The 16,745-nt window shown below is 47.4% G+C and overlaps 1 protein-coding gene across 1 annotated transcript in view; it reads left to right on the plus strand.

Moving 5' to 3' along the window:
- Nucleotides 1–16,745, plus strand: part of LOC146174407 (neprilysin-like) — a 195,351-nt gene that overhangs the window by 75,195 nt on the left and 103,411 nt on the right. The window contains exon 8 of the mRNA XM_084585389.1: nucleotides 7,461–7,559. Within this exon, the coding sequence (XP_084441515.1) occupies nucleotides 7,461–7,559 (99 nt within the window). The remainder of the gene's footprint in view (nucleotides 1–7,460; nucleotides 7,560–16,745) is intronic.

The raw sequence follows: 16,745 nt of genomic DNA on the forward strand, positions 1-16,745 counted from the left end.
ATTGACGGCCGTGCTAAATGCCATCCGCGGGGCCGGACTCTCACTAAAACCAGAAAAATTCCACTTTGCATTCCAACAGCTCAAGTTCCTGCGTCACCTCGTGAGTGCTGAGGGAATTAGCCCTGATCCAGAGAAGACGGCTGCCGTAGCTGCTTTCCCAACCCCCACTGATAAAAGTTCCGTGCGTCGGTTTTTGGGCCTCTGTGCATATTACAGGAGATTTGTGCACGACTTCTCCCGAATAGCGGAACCATTGACTCGTCTAACAAAGGACGACCAGCCTTTCATCTGGGCCGACGAGCAGCAAAGGGCCTTTGAGGAGCTTCGCAAGCGCCTTCAAACAATGCCCGTACTTGGCCATTTCGACGAGGAGGCCGACACAGAATTGCATACCGACGCCAGTAACGTTGGCCTCGGTGCAGTTCTCGTTCAGTGGCAAGAAGGCATTGAGCGGGTGATTGCTTACGCCAGCCGCACCCTGTCTCGTTCCGAAGCGAATTATTCTACTACCGAAAAGGAGTGCCTTGCAGTTGTGTGGGCGGTAACAAAATTTCGGCCGTATTTGTATGGTCGGCCGTTTAGAGTGGTCAGCGACCACCACTCACTCTGTTGGTTAGCGAACCTTAAAGATCCTTCAGGCAGGTTAGATCGCTGGAGTCTCCGCTTACAGGAGTTCGACGTCACTATTGTGTACAAGTCCGGCAAGAAACACAGTGACGCTGACTGCCTATCCCGAAACCCTATCCCGTGTTCTTCAAGTGAAACAGATAACTCGATCTTTCTCGGCGCTCTCTCGACGCCAGATCTCGCTCAACAGCAGCGAGACGACACCGAACTGCGGCCCCTCATCGATTACCTCGAAGGAACCGCCTCATCGTCGCCTCGCCTTTTCACGCGTGACCTGTCGTCATTCTGCTTGCGTGACGGCGTCCTCTACAAGAAAAACTACGCTTCCACAGACATTCAGTATCTGCTGGTTGTCCCAACGCCGCTCCGTACTGACGTTTTGCAGGCATGCCACGACGAGCTTTCTGCCGGACATCTCGATGTTTCGCACACCTTGGCACGTGTACGACAAAAGTACTACTGGCCCAAGCTTGCCGCTACGGTTCAGCGCTATGTTAGGACGTGCCGTGATTGCCAACGTCGGAAGATACCACCTGTCAAGCCGGCCGGCCTGCTGCAGCCTATTGTTCCTCCGCGAGTACCTCTTCACCAAGTCGGTATGGACTTGCTCGGGCCATTTCCTACGTCATCATTGGGCAACAGGTACATTATAGTCGCCATAGATTATCTAATCCGCTATTGTGAGACGAAAGCTCTTCCCAGCGGCACGTCTACTGATATTGCGAACTTTTTCATCTTTATTCTGGTCCTTCGTCACGGTGCCCCTGCGATCGTTTCAACTGACAGAGGCACGGCATTTACTTCAGCTCTAACCCAGGAAGTGATGCGGCTCAGTGGCACTTGTCATCGCAGAACAACAGCTTACCACCCTCAGACGAATGGCCTTACTGAGCGACTCAATAAGACCATCGCCGATATGCCTTCTATGTACGTCAACGAAGATCATAAGAACTGGGACCAGATACTACTGTATGCAACATTTGCTTATAACACCGCCGTCCAGGAAACGACCCGCTTTACACCGTTTCGTTTGGTGTACGGTCGCGAAGCTGTCACCATGCTGGATGCAATGCTACTGCCAGATGTCGCCCACCCATAGATTGCCGGTGCCGACCAATTCGTCCAGCATGCCGAGTCCGCTCGCCAGCTGGCTAGACTGAGAGTCCGGACACAGCTAGTTAAAGATGCTCGACGGTATAACCTTCGTCACAGGGAGGTAATTTACAACCCTGGCGATCAGGTTTGGGTGTGGACACCTGTTCGCCAGCGGGGTCGCTCCGAGAAGCTTCTGCGCCGCTACTTCGGCCCGTACGAAGTACAACGCAAACTCAGCGACGTCACCTACGAAGTGACCCCGCAAGGAACTGTTCGCTCATCCCGACGGCAAGCACAATCGGAAGTCGTACATGTTGCCAGGATGAAGCCCTTCTACTCCCGCTAGGTCAAGCTACATGTGTTTTTTTTTCTTTGCTTCTTTTAACTACTTGATGTGAACGCGCATCCTCGCCGACTACGGTTATCCTCGACCTCGCCACTCGGCATCGGGACGATGCCTTTTCCACCGGGAGGGGCAATGCCGCAATGTTATCGTACTGGCGCCGCCATGTGGCGAGCTCGGGAGACTGGCACGCGCTCGTCTTCGCTCTCGGTGCTCGCCCGCCAGTCGGTTCCGTGCCTGATGTTGCCGATGCTTTTACTTAATCCTAAGTAAACCTGCTGAACCAGTTTCACTGGCTTCTGTTACAATATTCAAATAAAGCTTTCATTGTCATCATCATCATTGTTCATGAATTGTTTACCAGTTACCAATTACCTCTGCAAAAAGGGTACAGGGCGAAGCGTCTATGTCGATGTAATTCATCAGATTCTTCCACAGCCTAACAGTGCGTATGGCTGCATGATATACAGCTTAGAACCACACATTTCGAGGCGCGACTGCTGCACCACAGTGGGACGAGGCGAAATTGATGGAAGCCGGCCGACAGCGGAGTCGGGGAGTACAGCAGGGGCGGAAACACTTTGATAAGTGCCAAAATGTGCGTCGCTCGTAATATTATTCATCTGTTCGCAATGAGATCTGTACCCTTGTTTTCGTGAAAAGAAGGCAGCCATTACTGTTGTGTTGTGCACTCTCGCAACGATTTGTGCAAAACAAAGAACTGGGATCCGCCGGTGAGATATGACCACTTCCCAGGCACTTGGTCTGATAAGCAGAGAGGAATGAAGCGTGGATAGTTGTGGTCCGCAGAATCAAGTTGATCATTTGCTTAAAAATTACTCTAATTCGTGTCACTTAAAACGGCCAGTATTCGCAGTCATACCTCAGGCTGTTTCGAAGTCAGGCTTTGATAAACTGAGGCTTGCACGCCCTACCTAAAACCGAATCACTCGCTCCTTTTCACGCGTTAGAAGACAGCGAGCTTTGAGGCATTGTTAAATGAATTTGACGGTACCCCATGCAGTTAGCCGGATGTAACTTCAGCTAATTTGTTTTCATCAGTTCTGAATAAGCAGCACACCAACACAAAACACAAACTGACGAGTGGCACGCTTTAGCCGTCCTATGCATCGCTTCTCGTGTTCTTTGTAGTGCCTTCCAACTCACTAAACTGTTGGCGACAGTTTTGGGCTGTAATTAGCGGCGCAACATCAGTAGATCGCTGGCTTTGCCCGAGACGTTCACAGACAAAACGACCGTTCTTACATCGACTATTGCAGCGTTTGTAGCTGCGAGGATTCCAAAACTAAGAATTTACCACTAAGGGTAGTCAATCTATATTTCACAGTTTAAAAACAGATTTCGCTAAACGCACGAAAGCGCGCAAGTGTCCACATGCGGACAAAAAGAAGAGTGGAGTTCTTACACCTGCACGGTGCTTTCGTGCTCAGTCTTAATTAGAAATTCACTCTGAGGGACGCTATAGGCGGTATTGCAGCGTAGTAGAACGTCGCAGTGAGCTGAACCGCGCATGCATCCTTAGGTGACAAACATAAACCGATATAATGAAGCCTGAATCCAAATTCGCAAACAACGGGGTGTTAGGCGATTTATCCCCGTGCCCACAATGTAAAGCATGATGCAGAATCGAGCGGAGAAACCCGAACAGTTTCTTATTAGCCTCGCGAGTGTGTTTATAACAAGCTAAGAAATTGTGTTTTCACCTTGAGATTTACGTTGTAGGTGATATTGTCGCTCACCTGCAACACACAGTTCGCTTCCACAGAAACATTGCTGTCTTGTATGACTTGTTCCACACTGTACACTTTGGAAAGCAATCGCTCCCTTTTTCTAAGATTTGCAAATCGCAAATGTACTTCAATGTTGCATGTTTAAAAAAAACGATCATAAGCCGCCACATTGTGAAGTACGACACCTTAGCCACCCGCTTCACGCAGTATGAAATTCCCTCTGAAGAGGGCACTGGTCGTTTGCTCTTGGAGCGCCGCCTGGCCAAGGTTGGGATACCTATGCTGCACTCTGTGTCATCGTTGTGCCTACTGTAACTTCTGCTGGCATCTGTTTTAATCTCTCAATTCAAGGTGGTGAAAGTCGGGGAAGGGCTATGTCGGCAGAATGCCCAGCCTTCGGTAGAACTAGCTCAACATGGCTATGTTTCTAAACGAAACCGGCCTTTGATGTTTGAAACAAAACATCGACGCGATTATTTGAGCTTTTCAACCAAGTTACCACAGTTCCGCTTCACAGCGCCAAAAACGCACAGTGGAGGTTAATAAAAAATATTTGGTTTGTAGCATTTCACTTCCCAGAACTTAGGTTACTTGAGGCACTGGGATTCTTTAACGAGCACTGACATTGCACTGTACATGGGAGTTTCAATTTCAAGCTGAAAAAAATATTGGGGCATTCACACGCTATCACACAAAAAATCCTGTTTTCTTTCATTTACAAACCTATAACTCAACGTCTTTGTTCACGGCTTCCAGTTTACTGTTAGAGTTACCCCTCCAACGACGAAAATTAAAATTCAATCTGTAGATTTAATCTTTCCTGCACCCAGAAAACGCTGAGTATGGGGCTCCAGTGGGTCTCATGTAGACAAATAAGGCTGGGGTAACCAGAAAGGCATATAATGGTCCTTTATTCGGCAAACGTGGGTAAGCTTCATTTGGGCTCTCTCCTGCTCTTACTGCATGGGTCCTGTATTAAAGTTGCCCGGGCTGACGATAACCACATTCCATAGAGCAAGTGCCCTTTCGGATATATGATGTGCGAGCCAACCTAAATGCGGGCTTTATGTGGAGAGTCCTCGTCAAGCCGAATGGAGGCTATCCATTATCAATTGCCGTGGGGCCTACATCGGCCTCAGTGGCTCAAACCGACGGGCGTGCCAGCATGTTACCCCATCGATCCCTTGTAGGTTACCTGAGGGCTAGTGGAATATGAAAGAAAGCTAATATGGGCAAACCCTTTCTAAGCCTAAATGAGGTTGCTTGCACGGAAGCACGTAAGGTCCTATATCGGCCATAATGAAGCTAGAAGAGGGGCTTGTCTTCGAGGTAGCGAACTCGGTCCCTTGTAGGAAATGGAAAGACGTGTGTCTCCACGTGCGAGAAACAAAACCGAGCCCGATAAGGGCTGCATCCACAAAACGGCAGCAGTTCCATATCGACCAAGGTCGGCGAAGAAAACTCCACATGCTAACTACATACGGCACAAATGTTAAGAATTTGTGCTTTGTTCGTGAAAAACAAAGCTAGCACACTGGGCTGCCGATTTATAGCCGCTGTAAGTCTCATATTTGCGGTAGCGGTGCTGAACACGTTGAAGTGTCTGCGCAATATTGTGCTTTATTTGCATGCTTTATAAGTATTACACGTGACCAAATGTATTATTAAAGATGATTTGTATGACAATTGCTGGCGTCTTTAGTCGGTTAGACAATTTTTATGCCCTAAAATGACGGCACCATACGCACTAGTAACTGTTGCTACTTAAGGTTGCCCTGGAGAGCCTGGAACTATCAGTGTACTAATACCATTGCTGGCAAAAAGGTAACAGCCTAAACTGGGTCGAAAACGAAGTCAGTGACGTAATTTTTATCACTGGGAAATATTGTGGAATTTTATGGGTCTACTTAGAAAAAGCAGTCAAGTAAAATTAGTTAACAAATACGGCTATAAGGATTCAGTGTGAGTACTTGGAATAGGGCTTTTCCTCATTTATTTACATCAGCCCCCAATGTCAATTTAGGACCTCGTTCCAACGTTTATAGAGTCAGCGAAATTTTCAATCGCAAATCTTCAATTCTAGCCGCTTTTGCAGCATCTGGACCCGATTGAGTATGCCTCTTCAGGATGCACTCTACTACAACTAGCCTACGCTAGTCTTGCTGCACTGTTTTCTTAATCTACGGTTGTCATCATGTAATTGCTAGTGGCCCAATGCAGTTGGAACGCAATATGCCCAGAAAAAGCTTGAGGAAAAAATTATAAAGCCTGCTCCTGCGCTTGAAATAATTATTCTCAGCACCTCTCAAAGGAATTGCAGTACAAGGAAGCATGCAATCTAAGCATTGTACATTAAGGATAATTATAATATTTCTGAGCAATGAATCCGACTTTTTCACAAGGCCGCTCTGGGCATGCGTGCATCTCCCCTGGTTGAAAACAAAGCACCAATCTCAGTTACTCATGCGCTCGTGGCCTCAGCGATCGGCGCAGCCGGAGTTGATCTCAGAGGCCATGTGCAGTGATATGCTAGACAGGCGAGTGCGACAGATGGCGGTAGCTGTCAAGAACACATATCGCCATTCCGCTGGCGACTGTATCTCCCAGGGTCGTTTTCAACCGGTAGCACACGAATTTTCAACCACTCCCAAAGGGCGTGATTATTGAATAGTGAGAAAAATTCTTTGTTCTTGTAGATTCAGTGTTATTATCGGCCAGACGATGCCCATTGCAACACGAAAGGTTCTCCTATATTTCTTCAGCTAACCCGAATATGTACTATCTCCATTCACCTGACCTCTAGAAACTTTCTAACCTAATCCTTCCAGCAAATCTTCCGCTGGCCCCTGGCACAGTTTCCTTCACTGGTATGTAGGTTGTTATGTTTAGCGTCCATGTGTTAGATAGATTTACAAGGCTACCTACAGTAACAATAAGCGCTCCAGTGGAAACTTATATTTAATGGCAGTGAGTGGTACAGGGGAGCTTGTAAAAGGCTAAGGGATTAAAGCAGTTCGCTAATTATGGCAAAGCCTGAAGCTCTGTCCATTGTATCTACACATGCTTCCTTTTTTCGTGCTTGAGAGTTCGCAAAAAAAAAAAAAAAACACCACAAAATTGCCAAAGAAGTGGCAAAATACAGTAACGGGCTTTTACGGCAATTGAAGGTGATTAACATTACGCATGGTCAAAAGCGATGAGCGTTGGTGCTAAAACACTTCTTTAGGGAAGCAGCTCCAACTTCTTTCTGCCGATCACATCCGCTATTCTGAACATAAAAAAAAAAGTTGACTTGCGGTCATTGGCAAATTTAAAATTTACTCTTTACGTTCCGTTAACGAGTAAAAACCTGGAAGTACACGGGCATAACAAAGTAACAGTTTCTTTCTTTCAACACAATTTATTCAAAGGACAAGACCGGTACATGATTGGAACGTTTTTCGCTTTGCACCGCAATTACTCCTAACATCACTTCACACGTTCTATCAAAATAATATCCAATTGATTGCAACACTTCTGTGGTTAGATGGGAATTCATAGATGTGTTAATATTTTGACAAATGTTCGAAAATCTCTTTCTACTATTTAATCATTTTTACCTTGTATAAAATTCTTTAAAAACAATTTGTTTAAAACATTTTCAGGCGGGCAGTGTTGTAGAGAGCCTCAATTCAACATTTTATCATTTAATTGAGAAGAATAGCTGGATGGATTCAACCACAAGAACTAGTATGCAAAAATGGGTACGTCAATATTATTTTGTCGTATTTATTATTTCCTAAAAAATTCAGTATTGTTACGTATGCATGACTTTCGTTTCTAGCCCAGCAATTTCTATGTATCACATGACTCACCTGTCATTTTAACCGAGAAGAAAATGACTTATTTGAAGGGGGCAATTTTAAAAATGGAATAGCGAAATAATGAACTGTGAGTTAATAACGGACTAATACAGCGACTGAGGGCAATTTTTATCACTCCTGGTGAAATCGAGGAGGATGGTGTTACCATACGTTTTAGGGGAAGTCGCTCCAACTGTTCTCTGCGTGTCACAGCCGCTATTATGAACATGAAAACAAGTTGATATGCCGTAACTTTTGTAATGGTTGCACATTTGAATTCATACTGGCATTACACGGCCGATTAATCTCCCCTTAGTGCGTTGTTCGCCGGACTGCGGGCATAAATTGTTTATAACAACAAACGACTCTCTATAAACAAAATAAAGCAAGCATTGTCCGCCAGACAGAAACAAGCTAGGTATTTCATTTATCCGGAGTATTCCTGAATTTTCTGAATTAATGGCAGTCTGGAGGAAATAAAATATGCATGTTTTCATGCTACCCGTAGGGCCTCTGTTACAAAAAAAAACGATGTAAAAGAAATCATTGGTACAGCTGATATTCGAAAAACGTTGTCCATATGTTTATGCTATTCTTGATAAGCAGGAACATCATGAAGTGAAATCGGAAATTCCACATTTGTCTTTTTATATCTGCCGCTTTAATTCTTCCGTAGTGACTTTTGACAAATACGGCTTCGGTAAACACCAGTACAACGATGAACATAATTTGCAAACGATACATATAATGTAAAGAAGACAAAGAACAGAAAAACGCTGCGGCATCGCCATCACCATCGCTTGTCTACGGCGCCCATCTCGCTCGCGCTGAAGCTGTGCCCTGCGGCTGGTAATTCGATCCTGCTGTGCCCGAAGTACTGCCAGCGCTAGACGTTCCAGCCAACCATTAAATCCACATTTCACTTGGTGGAGGTCAATCTGAGGTTCCCTGTACCCATCTCGCCCTGGAACTTCGCAGCAGAACATTGACTACCCGAATGACGGAGCCGACTTCATTGCACCAGCCTCCGCCCGTCACCTGCACAGGTGCGCTTCGTCAACGGGACCCGGCTACCTTCAGTGGAAGCAGCGATGACGACGTCGACGATTGGCTGACCACTTACGAACGAGTCTGCCGTCACAATAACTGGGACGACAACCGTAAGCTCAACAATGTCATCTTTTACTTGAGCGACGTCGCTAATCTGTGGTTTCGAAACCACGAGTCGAACATTGCCACCTGGGCGAATTTCAAGACGAAATTTTCTGATGTCTTTGGCCGCCCCTCCGTCCGAAAACTTCTCGCGGAACAGCGTCTTCGATCGCGACTACAGCTGTCTGGTGAAACGTTCACCAGTTATATTGAGGACATTGTTGATTTGTGTCGCCGCGTTGACCCGACCATGACCGAGGCCGTTAGGATATGTCATGTCCTCACAGGAATTGATGCCGGCGCTTTCAACACGCTTATCGCCAAAGGCCCCAATACGGTCAAGGAAATCTACGACCTCTGTCAAAGCTACGACGAACTCCGCAAGGAGCGTGCTTTGATTCGCCAGCCTCATGCATCACTCGCTGGATTAGCCGCGGAGAGGGAGTCATCTAGCCTCTCTGAAGACATCAAGGCTTTTGTACGTCAGGAGGTCGCGCGACAACTGTCCCTACAGCCATATGTTAAGGAGTCGTCAACAACTAGCCTTGTCCCGGAGCTTCGCCATGCAATCCAGCAGCATGTATCTGAGGTCCTCCCTAATCCTGTTCCTCAATCAGCTCCGGTCGCACCCTCAATGCCATTACTCACGCCCACAGTTTCATCGCCCGGCGTTGCGCCACTGAGCTACGCTCCAGCATTCGCGCCGGCCCCTCCTCAAGTATTGCGTCGCACGTATGCCGAAGTCACTTCAAGTCCACCGCCTGAGCCAGCATATGCCTATGCTTCGCCCCCATGCGGTCCGCACCAACAGCTTTTGCTCCCCCCTTGCGTCAGACACCATCTCCATGGCGCACTGCAGACAACAGGCCTATTTGCTACCACTGCGGCATCCCTGGACACACTACACGCTACTGCCGGCGCCGAATAAATATGGCCTTTGCTGCACGGCAGCTGCGCCACCTTATTTGCCCCCCCCCCCAGTTCCCAGTCCCATCGGGTCCGCCAACAGCACCCCCTGATCCTCCGGACTTCCTCCCTCGTCGTTCGCCATCACCACGTCGCCGCTCCATTTTGCCAATGCGCCGACGACCCGTGACCCAGCCGGAAAACTAAACGCCGCAGTTCGCGAGGCACGAACTGCGTATTCGACACAAATTCAAAGTCCTTGTCTTAATCCCGCGAATGTTATTGCTGTCATCGTTGAATGTGTTCATACTCTTGCGCTCGTCGACACCGGTGCCGCTTTATCAGTTATTAGCCAAAAACTCTGCCGCTCCATCCGAAAGGTGACTACGCTTCTCGAGGGACTATCGCTTCGTACCACATCCGCTCACAGTATACAGCCGACAGCTATCTGCACTGCTGGCGTCGTCATTGCTGCAGCCTTGTACATCATCGAATTCGTCGTTCTCCCCACATGTTCTCATGACGTCATTCTCGGCTGGGATTTCCTGTCCCAGCATCATGCTATCAATGACTGCGCCAGTCCTCAAGTAGAGCTCATTGAATCGAGTGATGCACCGTCTGATGCCCTGCTCCACGAGTCGTGTCCTCATTTTGCGACCAAACTCCTCGTAGCTCATGACACAACCATCCCACCCGTTAGCGCTGTTCTGGTTCCCCTCACTGCCTCTTTTACCACCGCCGCGACAGTCCTCTTTGTGCCCTCTAACGTTGTCTGCCGCCGCCGCCACTTACCGCTGCCGTTTGCCGCCCTTGACATGAACAACGGCGCTAGCGCACTTCTGGTAGCCAATCCTCTTGCGTCTCCCGCTATGTTGATCGAAGGGGAGTGCCTCGGCCGCATCGAGCCCGTGGACCTTCTGTTCGCCTTTGATGATTTGTCATTCCCTGTTTGCCAAGTTGACGCCTTGACTCCAACTCGTCTGGCTTCAGATCCGCTACAGCGGGATCTTTTTGACCATTCTGTGGACAGCGCTCTAGTGCCGCGCCACCGAGAACAACTTCTTCACCTTCTACACCAATTCCGCTCCTCCTTCAACATCCCGCAATCTTCCTTGGGCCGCACGACGACCGTTACTCACCTCATTGACACTGGCGCCCACCCACCCCTCCATCAGCGGCTGTATCGGTTGTCCCCGACTGAGCGCCGTGTTATTGCCCAACAAGTCGATGACATGCTGCAACGAGGTGTTATTAGAGAATCCTGTAGCCCATGGTCGTCTCCTGTGGTCCTAGTTAAAAAGAAGGATGGCTCCATACGATTTTGTGTTGATTATCGCCGCCTCAACAAAATCACTCGTCGTGATGTGCACCCCCTCCCACGAATCGACGATGCCCTAGACTGTTTGCAAGGCGCAGAATTCTTTTCCTCACTCGATTTACGCTCCGGGTATTGGCACGTGCTCATGGCAGAGGCGGATCATCCGGAGACCGCCTTTATTACTCCAGACGGACTATACGAATTTAATGTTATGCCATTCGGACTCTGTAACGCCCCAGCCACATTTGAAAGAATGATGGACACTGTACTGCGCGGCCTGAAATGAAACATGTTTATGCTACCTCGATGATATCGTCGTCTTTTCAAATGACTTCCCGACCCACCTGACTCGACTTCGCCAGGTCTTCACCTGCCTAAAAAGCGCCGGTCTTCAACTGAACCTCAAAAAGTGCCGCTTTGTGCCCGCCAGCTAACAATACTTGGACATGTTGTGTGTAAAGATGGAGTTCTGCCTGATCCTGAGAAGCTGCACGCCGTCGCTGACTTTCCGAAAACGACCACTTTGAAACAACTGCGAAGCTTCGTGGGCCTCTGCTCGTACTTTCGTCGTTTTGTTCGGAATTTCGCAACCATCATATCCCCCCTTACACAGCTCTTGAAAGACACCCCTAACCTCTCCTCATGGTCGCCAGCCTGCGATGATGCATTCGCGACACTGCGCAATGTTCTGACGTCACCGCCAATCCTTCGCCATTACGACCCTACTGCACCTACAGAACTTCACACCGATGCCAGTAGTATCGGCCTCGACGCCGTCCTCGTCCAGCGCAAGCCTGGCTTCTCCGAATACGTTGTCGCCTACGCAAGCCGTGCTCTCACCAAAGCCGAGTCCAACTACTCCGTTACCGAAAAGGAGTGCTTAGCAATCGTGTGGGCTGTAACGAAGTTCCGCCCTTACTTATACGGCCACTCCTTCGAGGTAGTTACAGATCATCACGCTCTCTGCTGGCTCGCGTCTCTCAAGGATCCATCTGGCCGTCTCGGGCGCTGGGCTCTCAGGCTTCAGGAATACGACATTCGTGTAGTGTACCGCTCTGGCCTCAAGCACTCTGACGCCGACGCTCTTTCTCGGTCACCGGTGCGCTCGCCTAACTCATCGTCCCCTCCTCAAGCATTCTTGTAAGCACTCACCATTGAGGATATGCCTTTCGAGCAACAAGATCCTTGGGTTTCTAACCTGCTAGATATCCTTGGCACTACTTCAGCGGCTACGCATCCTCGGGCACTCCGCCGACAGGCCTCCCATTTCGCCATTCGGGACGGTCTTCTTTACCGCAGGAACTACAACTCAGACGGCAGAACGTGGCTTCTTGTCATTCCGCGCCACCTCCGCTCCGAGGTTAGTGCTCACCATCACACTGACCCGCAAAGCGCTCATACCGGCGTCCTCAAAACCTATGATCGAATTCGTCAGAGGTACTACTGGCTGGGAATGTACAATTTCGTACGTCGCTGCACTCGCTCTTGTACCGCCTGTCAACAACGCAAGATTTTTCGCCACCCTGCTGGCCCTCTCCAGCGTTTACCGTGTCCAGCTCGCCCGTTTGATCGCGTGGGAATTGACCTTTATGATCCGCTACCATGCAGTGCCGCTGGTAATCGATGGGTCATCGTCACCGTCGACCACCTGACCCGTTACGCCGAGACTGCTGCACTTCCCGCGGCGACAGTCCGAGAGGTAGCCCATTTTCTTCTGCACCACTTCATTCTTCGACATGGCGCCCCTCGCGAGCTACTGAGTGATAGAGGTCGTGTCTTTCTTTCCGAAGTAGTCCAAGAGCTCCTGTCGTCTTGTAAATTGATACATCGGGCTACAACTGCGTACCACCCACAAACAAACGGCCTCACGGAGTGCTTCAACCGTACGCTTGGGGACATGCTCGCAATGTATGTTACATCTGAATCGGGAAGCTCAAACTGGGACCAGGTACTGCCATTCGTAACGTTCGCGTACAACACTGCCACCCAAGCAACAACTGGGTTTTCGCCCTTTTTTCTCCTATATGGCCGTGAACCATCTTGTACTCTGGACACAATTTTGCCATACCATCCAGATGCCTCTGAGTACAGTGCTTTGTCAGATATTGCACAGAAGGCCGAGGAATGCCATCAGCTAGCTCGCACATTTACCTCCAACACTCAAGGCTATCGCAAAGATCAGCATGATACCGATACCCCTGCTCCCACGTTCCTGGCCGACAGCTTCGTTTGGCTATGCGTTCCTGCCACCAAAAAACTAGACACCAAATACCACGGACCTTATCGCGTCTTGTAACGCACATCCCCTGTGAACTACGTCATCGAGCCAGTCACCCCTTCTTCCGACCACCGCCGTCGCAGCCGCGAGGTTGTCCATGTTAGCCGCCTCAATCTATATTACAACCCTCTGGTCGTCTCTTCTCCCTGAGTCGCCAGGATGGCGACTTCTTCACGCGGGGGAAATGTAAAGAAGACAAAGAATAGAAAGCGCTGCAGAATCGGCGTCACGATCGCTTGTCTCCGGCGCCCATCTCGCTCGCGCTGAAGCTGTGCCCTGCGGCTGGTAATTCGATCCTGCTGTGCCCAAAGTACTGCCAGCGCTAGACGTTCCAACCAACCATTAAATCCACATTTCAATAATTCTATCGAGATGCCATAAGCTCACTCGAGAAAATCTTAGAAGGATATGGCGCTGTCTTACGTCTCCGCGTCGAGCCCAACGAGTGCAATGAACATAAAGTCCACCGCTTTTCTCAAGCCCTGTAGCATGAGATTGAGTTGCAGAGTGGAAGCCCATCATATTGTTATAAATGTGGTCAATAAAATTTGTATAATTTTCTCATTAAACATTTCGAGTAAGCAGCTTCATTTCGGTGAGAATTCTATATTACCCTTGAGCAGCAGAAATGAGCAATCCCTAGCGAGATTACCTATGCAGTACTGAGAGACCGAGCAGGCTAAGCTTAATAGCCGCCGCTGATTTTTCTCAGCGTCAATTCACTGGGGATTCTAAATATTTTGTAATATTTCATATCATATAAATTCGTAGTACTCGTGTAGTCGAAAAAAAACAGAGAATTCTTAAATATATTCTACAGTATCCAAAGTGTCATCATATTTCAAAACATTTTCGAATACCTAGAACACGCTTTTAGTATTGGCAGCTATAATACGCTTCTTCAATCATAGTTCCAAAACAGGATTCACGCTCTCAATGCGTCCCGTCCTGCAGCAATTCAAACTGGCGGGATGAAGCATTCACTGCCCCCATGAAATAAATTTCTCTGCAGGTGTTCATATTGCTGTTGACCTTTCTGATGTCCTGAGGAGGTCTCTAGCTCCTTCGCTTCCGTCACCTTAAGAAAAGAACTTTTCTGCGCGCTTAGGTATCTTGACAGTCAGAATTGAAATATTTAGCTTATGCGCCGGAAAGTGCACATAGGGTTGCATATTTGAACATTTATAACTTGAAAACAATGAATTACCAGCGTATCGCCGTGCAGCGTCAGCACAAAGTTTCGCACTATTCCTCACATAGTACGAACGTTCCCAATCATAACGAAAGAGGCAACTAATGCCTGACTTGTATTTATTTGCTTCTGTAGCTATTTGTTTCGCGTGAGCTTCGACAATAACTCTAAATTATCCTGTTTATTAGGTATCAACAATGCACTAATATGGTTTCAATCATTTCCGAAAGTATATCTCGGACAAACTATTTTTCCTCTTCCATTCCGAGAAGCAGCGATCTATACATCATCTTTAACATTGACAACATCAAAAACTCTGCCTCGCATCTAGCATACATAATGGGCATCCATGCTGTCCCCCATCAGAGCATGCCTCAATATCATCTTTCGATTTTAGTGATTTCTTTTTCTGTGCACCGATTATTTACAATTTTAATATCGGTATCTTGTCATGACACAGTCTGACGTCATTCGTAATAAAATCATTTCTCTACCTTATTCGAAATGAATCCAAGTACTCATTCTTGAGACAGCTGCCGTAAAAATGAGAACTAAGAGCCACCTCTCTTCTTCCCTCTCTCCTAAACCAGATCTGATCGGAGAACGAAAATACGCTCAAAATATTTGTGCACACCGCCTACTTTGCGACACCTGCAACAACCTCTTAAGCGCGCTTTACCAAAACTTCCAGCAAGGATTGCCAATTTTTAGGCAAACAATACTCACTTTAATTTGATTGTTGTCAGGGTACTTATGAGTCATTGGCTTTCCTCACTAACTATTGACGCGACATGCAATTACATAACCTGAAATACATAGCATGTACGCCTCCTTTAGCCACAGTGCACCTACAGTTAACTTGTGAGAAGCACGCATTTTTGTTTGTACCTAGTCTTCAATTTCATTAATAGTCAGATAATCGATATGCAGCGAAAAACAATTGCGTCCCATGTTCCTACAAATGCGGATAATGTACGTGTCGACTGCCAAAGCCGGAACATGAAATATTTGCTGCACTAATTTTTATTCTTGCATTTTGAATGTAAGCCCTTGCCCTACCACATGTACTTGAATGCCTTCCGAAACCCCTATACTAGAACCAGCAGTCGTGGTACCCTGAACGTACCTAGCCACATTGCGAATAGGCCCGAAATCAAGAAAGCTACAGAGGGAGGAAGGGGCGTAGGTTACATTCACTAGCGTTAAAAAAACATCTTTCAATACGTTGACATATTATAATCCACATTCTGCAAAAATGCCGAAAGAAATGTCTCTCCCAAAAATACTAAATATTGAGATACCTTACACGACCTAATGACGTCTTATATATATATATATATATATATATATATATAATTCAGTTCAGTGCAAGCGTGAACGCTGGGATCGAATGTTTTCCCACCATTCGACAATTAACGGACAGTTTCAGTCGAGCTGGCACCACCCTGGCACGTGACAGTTGAATTCCAAGGTAAAAATTTGCCAGAGGGCTGCTTTATTTCACAAGTCCATGTGACAGATCCGGCCTTTTAGGTGGCCTGGTGGGAACTTGTCCGGTTTTAACGTCATCAAATGCCTGCAACGTCTGCTTAACTGTGTCAAAACCATTTCCTTGTGCAAGCCTTCCATGGATGGAAAGCTGCAAGCTTCCTTCGGCGTTGCTTTTCAAATAAATTTACCCATTGGACTTAAAATAAAAATATAGCATTGAAATGAGCGCTCTGCCTCTATCACGAAATGCCTCTAAAATATACAATTTGGCAAAAAGAAAGAGTACACTGGTCATAGGGATAGAGAGTGAGGACAGACACATTTACACAATGACTTTAGCATTTTTGAATGCAGGCACATTACTAAGCACATTTCAGGATTTTGCACGGCTCTGAAGCTCATCCAAAAACTCGGAAACAGAAAAACACCTTGTCGCTAGTCGGTTTCGAAACTTACCGTAGTCCAAGGTCGACGCCGTCATCGCACGCTACTCAGTCAGCCACTGCGGTGACATTTTATTTTTAACGCCCCATTTCTTACAATACATGAAATTCGTACACGGTATAATGGCAAAAATGTAAAATCAACGCTGGTAATTAAAACAAAATACTGCAGAATCATTTTTTCAGACCGTAGTTCTGCTGCTACTGGCAGAAACCTCGGGCTGCTTCGATGTGTTAACCCAACCTTCAATACCAGCGAAAGTTAAACAGAGACATAGCATGCCTAGCAAATTAGGTTTGCTAATAA

The sequence above is a fragment of the Amblyomma maculatum genome, chromosome 11, assembly GCF_055883805.1.
Source record: "Amblyomma maculatum isolate TAMU_Amacu chromosome 11, ASM5588380v1, whole genome shotgun sequence".
Lineage (NCBI taxonomy): Eukaryota > Metazoa > Arthropoda > Arachnida > Ixodida > Ixodidae > Amblyomma > Amblyomma maculatum.